Here is a 7,443-nt window from a genome sequence, read left to right as displayed (position 1 = left end):
AAGATGTTAAGATAGAATTAAAAACTGCAAGAAGATATACTGCCATTACAAATGAACATTGATAAAATCCTTTTTTAACCGCGAATAAAATATTTAACTTTATTAACATAAGTTATGTTACATAACTACAACTAATGCTAATGTTTATGTTCTGTATGTATGCAAATTAAATAGTTTAATCGTATGCTACAATAATGAGTATAACATCCTTCAAGTACAAGAACATATAGTTAAGAATGATAAACTGCATATGGATTTATTTTGTGATACCATTCGGTATACTATTTCTTTTTGAAGGAATTGTTACAGTTGAAGATTATAAAACAAGAAATTGGTTACCGAAATAAGTACTATAAGTGCCAGATGTAACGAGGGAAACACATGATAAAGAAGGTTGTGCACATTATGGAAATAATTGGAATGAAGGAACGTTTGCTAATAACATCGAAATTTATTCCATATCCTTGGTGATAATAGGAATGTTGGTAACGATTCATTCACCATTGTAAAAAGATCTTTAACATCAACATGAAAAGTTAAGAATTTAAACAATGCAAAAGATAAAGATAGATAAAAATTAATTAGAATTTCCTTTAAAGTCTTCAGTGCAGAGATCACCATTTTTCTGCAAAACTGCGGTAGTTAATGAGTTTGGTAGGGCTTTTACCCTCCAAGATGGACTAAATCAAACTTCAAAGAGCTGAACATCTATTACTGTCAACCATGTTAGAGATTGTTCAGTGAAACAACCCATGCAAATATGCTCCTACAAAGATTACATTTTGGACCAAAAATGATTATATATATGCCATTGGTTTTATAAGTCGATGTTATCTTGATTTTAAGACGGATACGATTTTCAGTTATGCTACTTACGTCAGTTTTCTCTAATTTAATTTATTTGGTTTCCCTTCTTGCTCTTTCTTGTTTATTCCTTTCATTTACTAATTGCAACTTAGTAAATACTGCAGACACCATTTTTCAAGATGCTTATTTACAATAGCAAGTAAGAAGTATTTAGTGTTGGAAAATGAAAGACAGTGATATGTATAACAACTGAAATTTAATCATATACTAACAAACAGAAAAATACTCCTTGTAACTAATATCAATACTACTAAAGGGTTTGTGTACATGATAAATAAAAATAAAAGGATGATTACAGTTACGGCTCCTAATGCCCAGACCCACAAAGTCTAATCTCAGACCAGTCACCTTAGATTGTAGTACTCAGAGATAAAGGTTAATCTGTGGCAGACGTCTTCTCTCCAAGGCTCCTCAGACTTCAGTGTTGCTTCACACCATCGATGAAAAGCGTATTTGCACTAAATCTGAAACGATTTAAATAATACTTATGCCAAACGTTCACAAGGTCAGATGTAGGTATAATACACGTAATTGTATTATCTTTATATGCATAGTATAAATATGGAAATCATCTTTGAAGTTGTCTAATATTTATATCAGTTTTATAAGCTTTGTGTAGGCCTAGACTTACAAATAGCTTTTCTTATACATTTATTAAATAAAGTTGAACAATAAGGATCGAAACAATATAGCAAAGTATTATGAAATATATCCTACCTCATCCGACAGAATCAGTTGGAAACGCGAGCTCGGCGATCACCACGATTCGGTGGGTTCCAGACAGAATCTGATCCAACCGGGTAATGTACAAATGCATATTGGGGAGGATTGGAGTTACCTCCTGATGTCCTAAAATTAGTTATTAGCTGTCCACTACGGATACTGGATGCTGGGGCTGCAGAGCCTGCTGGGGCTACAGAGCCTGCTGGGGCTGCAGAGCCTGCTGGGGCTGCAGAGCCTGCTGGGGCTAAACAAAAACGTAGATTACTGAAACTTTTATTTTTGATAGAGTTGGATATGAAAAAATGAACGTGAATTTCATGAAACTTCAAGTTACAGTAACTCGATTACCTGAAAGCTGCTTAGAAAAGTAGTATGCAGCGTAGGATATGACTATAATAGTGTCAGATATAGCCTGACAGGCTATTTCAATTGATTGCCATTGAAAATAAAATAGGTTGCTTCAGTGTTATGAAATTTTGAAAAAATTTTATCCGCTTGATAACCGAAAGCGAATGTGACTTGCCGAAGGTCATATAGAAATATATCTTAAAGGCATATATCTAATACCTTTGTTTACACCTAGTGTGATTGCATATTCTGATTGACAGCTGTAGGTAAAAAAAAACTTGAAGCTTATCTTAGCGTTTTCTTACTATACTGAAGTGGCAAGTGAGTAGTGCCTCTTTCAGATATTAATCTTTTGCTATTGCTTTCGGTGCTAGGACGACGGTGAGAAACTCGCTTTTAGCAGTTTCCTTTATATTTCTTAAACACTGCAGTGCAAGGCAATCAGTGACTAATAATTCATGATTTTATGCATGATAGTGATATGCTATGATTTTCTGCTTTATATTGTGCGTTTCTATACCACTTTCGTTTGATACGCGGATAAAAAAAATTCCAAATTTTATAATTTCAGAACAAAAGTTTTTTCAGCGACCAATCAATTAGAAAAGCTTTATCGTACTATATCCAGCACAATTCTAATGCCCATTTCACACTTCATACTATGATTACTTTAAGCGGCTTTCGGGTAATCGGGTTCCCACTGAAAACTCTGAGAAAAAACGTTAAAAGTCTAACTAATAAATCATAGAAATCAGAAAGTTGTAATATTTGTAATTTACTGTTTTTGCATGAAAGGAACCAAACAGTAAATAATATTCTGCAATGCATGTTTTGACAGGAACCATTTTTAATGCCTGTGGGGTCCTGTAAGAAAGATATTGCCTTCAGAGAATGTTATACGATTGAAATATGGCAACCTTAATTATAATGTGTAATGTTTCTAGAGGAACGAGGCAATACCCTAATGATTCAATCAGACTGAAAGGTTGCAATTAATTCTAATAGTATTTGGTAAAGAGAAAAATTAGTTAGGGAATGAAAGAATGTATTTATGGCTTGAATATTGCCTAACAATAACGGGACTGGATTAGCTTCTATGCAGATGAGCTGATAATTCAAAATATTCTTTATTTCAAAACACAGCTTGAAAGAGAAGTTAAGTAGGATATCAAATGCTTTGAGCAACAGAAATTTAAACATTGGCCGTGGTTCTTTAAGGACACATTTGAACAAGCAAAAGAAAAACCATCAGGATATCTTCTAAAGCAAAAATAATCTTAAAGAAAAAGAAAAGAAATGTTGATATATGTTAGATCTACTCTATATATATATATATATATATATATATATATATATATATATATATATATATATATATATATATATATATATATATATATATATATATATATATATATATATATATATAAATTGGCACATGTTTAGTTTGGTCCAGCATTCATTAATAAAATTTCCAGCTTTTAAATGGTTTTGTTATTCAAATTCCATCTATCTATTAATTTTTAATATTTCACTGATAATCTATAATATATAACAGCATAATATGAAAACAAATTAGGTCTACTTATATCATTTGATTCGAATGAAAATATTATGTTCTGATATATGTGGGAAATTCTTACAATGATGAAACCTACTAAAGAAACAGACGGTAGAGAGGTTGTAACTCCGTGACATACTAGATAATAATATGTTGTAACTGGACCATCATCAAAAATGCGTTTTTACGAGCGTAGAATTGAAATTATTTATCTGAATGACATCTGCCGAAATTATTTCATTGTAGCGTTCTCTTTACAGACAGTAGTGGGCTGGAATAAGTTCTTTACAAACTAACAATGTTTTCTCTCTTTTAAGCAATAGATCCACGGGAGCCATAGAATCATGTTTACGTCTGAGAAGAGTCTCTTGAACTATCTCTAAAATCATTAGGCCTACTGTAATTGCAATTAGTTTATTCATATAGAATATATCAGGATTCTATTCTGAAGTTAGCTCTCTTCTTTGAAAGAATTTTGGGTTGACAGCAAGGTTATCAAAATCGGACAGCTGATTAATAAAATTCAGAACAAAGAATTCTCATGAGTGAAATAATCGAATTTACTTTCCTCTTCAATCACTCATTTTTCATCTATATAAAGGTCCTTGATCAAAAGGTATCCACAAAAACAAATTACTTATATTTATTTTATCTCACTCATATTATACCATGCCAAAACAACTTGGTTTAACGGAATAATGTTGCTGACTTTTTTTTTTTAGGTTAATATTATACGAAAGAGACCATTTCGCACGTGAACAGGAAATTTATTCATCTCTACCCAGCAGTATCATACGCAATCAAGAGTAGGCCTATTTTGTTAAAGAGATTTTATATAAGCCACAATCGTTCCACGAGGTTACTTTTTTTCTAATATACTTTTGCACTGCTTATATCTAATGAATAAGATAATCGCTGTGTAATGTTAGGCCTACTCACAGTTTTCTTCCGTTTCATAGGAAACGAAAGCGAATGAAATGTACGCAGCGGGTTGTGATTATCCCTAGAAAAATTTTGAAAAAGAGAAGTTTATCGAGTCATTTATAGATTATTTTGACAACTACCTATGTAAAATATACAATAACTATGATAGGATCATGAAGTTTTTGTATAAAGTTTACATCAGTAGAGGTATACAGAATATGATAATGCAGTAAACACTACGTACCTTCGGAGCATGTATCTGGAATGATACATTTGGTAAGTGTCAAAGGCTGGCAGTTGGGGGAGGGTCCCTTCCCACACCTTCCTACTCCAAGCTCACTCTGAACCCATTCATATCCATGAGGACATTGTCGTTGGTCTTGTCGAAAGCTTCCGTCACTTAATAGGACACACTCGTAATATTTATCACAGCTGAGAGGGTCAGAGAAACGTCCTTCTCTTTGGCAAGTGAATTTTCCTGTGTCCCAGCTACAGGGATCTTCACATTGCCCTTTAATTTCATTGTACATCAAACCATCACTGCAGGAAAAGGGTTTTTGGATCCAGCCATTTTGACTTGCAATACAAGTATAGTATTGAGTGCAGTCATCATGGTAAGCAAAGACGCCTGCTTCCATACATGGAGAAAAGCCGTTCGCATTCTTGCACTGTTGAGTACTTTCATCAAAGATCATTTCCCCTGGGCAGTGATACATGTCAGGTTCTGCTTCAGTAGCGCTACAGAAGAAGAACATTTGTGTGTCATAAGGATCGATGAAGAATGCGTTGGCGCGGCTGCAGGAGCATGATGGTTCGGGTGTAGGATAGCAGATGGCTCCACCAAATGCATCCTTTTTTGAGCAAGTATCCGATGTGCCGCAATTTTCAACAAATGCAACTCCTTCGATACAATTCACAACTGTTTTGCAATCGGCGCAGAAGAATCCATTACGCCTGCTGTCGCAGATGCTGCTGAACCTACGATCGACGGTAAGAGATCTGGCAGTACGTGGTCTACTTGCACATTCGTCCCCCTAGAAAGATTAATGATATTTAACACTTTTACTCTTTTCAGTGCTTAATGGATGGATAACAGAGGAGTAAAAGATGCTAAAATATGGATTACTATTTATAGTAACGGTTTATACACGAATCCGTACAGTATATATTACCCATACGTTCATGATTATTCATGCCATTCTAGTCGCTCTTTTTTTATATAGGTGAGGGTTTGCTGAAATCTAGAAATTTCACGAATGCCAATAAAGTAATGAATAAGAAATTTTGTTTTCATTGGTAAAACAATGGTCTTATTGGGCTATCCGCATGAGCAAAAGTATGTGCTCTGACATAAAACTAAATCATTCAAGCAATAATACCCTGATGCAAAACTTTGTCTAACTTTAGGAAGATACAGAATCAATACTATTGTATACCTGTTTAAACGGACAAAATGTGTACATATGCGTGGAAGAAGACTCACAACAAAATCAACAAAGGGTTGATCAACAAAAAACTCTTGATTATATTAAGAAGGAAGTCAGATCGACTTAAAACAAAGTAATTAGACTAATCCATCACATATAACAATGACACAGAAGAAATAAGTAACCTAAAGTGTAATATAAAGGTCAAACCCTGATACTAGCAGCAGTAGCAGCAGGATAAACAAAGATATTAAAAATTATTTAGGAAAACGTCACCGCCATCATCCCCGAAGAGGCCAAGATCACCTTCACCATTTACTGCAATAGTAAATTTAATTGAACAACAGATTTACTTAAGAACATCTTCGAAGCCTCCTCTCGAAGATTTATAGAAAGTGAATGTCATGTGCAGATTTAAATGCCGAAATATAGTTTTCCTTCAATTTTACATAGGAATGACACTCATGCCTACTTCTGAAAATCTTTCGTGATACATACTGGGCACTGCAATATTCAAGCATTCTAGGACAAACACCATACGCTTTTAGACTTTCAGAACCTTTGTCTAGATAAACAAAAACTTCAACTAACGATGAACACATAAGAAAAAACATGCCATTCTTCCTTCCATCACCTACAGAGGTAGCCCTTTCCACGCCATAACGATGAAAACGGGAATCTCTCTCTCTATATATATATATATATATATATATATATATATATATATATATATATATATATATATATATATATATATATATATATGTGTATATATATACACACATATACACACATATATATATATATATATATATATATATATATATATATATATATATATATATATATATATATATATCAAACTTCACGAAGTCTCTGGTCAAGAAATGGATTAGCGGGCCAGTGTCGATCAGGGAAAAATACCTTTCACCACATATTCTTATACATGCTGTAAAATAAACTGCATATCGTTCACTTGCAAAAGCTCCTGCTAGTGAATGCTAACTTAATAATGCTAAACAACTTCCCATGTTATTCCGCTAGCAACCTTTGGAGTTGGACTGAAGCCTGCTTAGGCGACTTGGAATAAGCAACTCAACTTCTGGCCGTTCAGTTTTATTTGCACCACCAGTAAAAGAGAATCATAAGGAAAATAGAAAACGAAAAATTAACGCAACTGTAGAGGAACTTTCTTTAATAATAATAATAATAATAATAATAATCATCATCATCATCATCATCACCATCATCATCATCCGCATCATCATCCTCATCATCACCATCATCATCATCATAAAATATTTGTTTATATATGTCATGAATCTTTATCTCATAATCTAATAATTCAAGGGATCAGTCGATCAGATAAAATAGCTATTCATACATCTACTTTCAACGTTATTATCTTCTGAAACCTTTGAACTGCTCACCTCTTCCGTCATCATGCAAATCTTGCGGGTCGAATTGAAGACGGCGCCATGGCAGTTTTTGAAGCGCTTCCTGAAGATTCCTTTCTTGGAGTCCCGGATACACTCGACGTACTTCCCGCACTGCCACGGATGCGGGAATCGGCCTTCTCTCGGGCACAGGTAG

At 33.9% G+C, this 7,443-nt stretch overlaps 1 protein-coding gene across 3 annotated transcripts in view; it reads right to left on the bottom strand.

The window, feature by feature from the left end:
• Nucleotides 1–1,044: 1,044 nt before the first annotated feature.
• Nucleotides 1,045–7,443, bottom strand: part of LOC137643075 (uncharacterized) — a 28,033-nt gene continuing 21,634 nt past the window's right edge. For 2 of the 3 annotated variants that reach the window (XM_068375925.1, XM_068375922.1), the window contains exons 3-6: nucleotides 7,281–7,443; nucleotides 4,668–5,457; nucleotides 1,585–1,834; nucleotides 1,045–1,331 (exon numbers count right to left, since the gene is read on the bottom strand). The exon at nucleotides 7,281–7,443 is cut by the window's right edge and continues 33 nt beyond it. In XM_068375925.1, the coding sequence (XP_068232026.1) occupies nucleotides 1,599–1,834; nucleotides 4,668–5,457; nucleotides 7,281–7,443 (1,189 nt within the window). In that variant the 3' untranslated portion in view covers nucleotides 1,045–1,331; nucleotides 1,585–1,598. The remainder of the gene's footprint in view (nucleotides 1,332–1,584; nucleotides 1,835–4,667; nucleotides 5,458–7,280) is intronic. The other variant, XM_068375930.1, reaches the window with a different exon arrangement.

Source organism: Palaemon carinicauda, chromosome 1, assembly GCF_036898095.1.
Source record: "Palaemon carinicauda isolate YSFRI2023 chromosome 1, ASM3689809v2, whole genome shotgun sequence".
In the NCBI taxonomy this organism is placed as follows: Eukaryota; Metazoa; Arthropoda; class Malacostraca; order Decapoda; family Palaemonidae; genus Palaemon; species Palaemon carinicauda.
The sequence above is the reverse complement of the archived record's forward strand: the minus strand, read 5'-3'. Positions and strand labels throughout refer to the sequence as shown.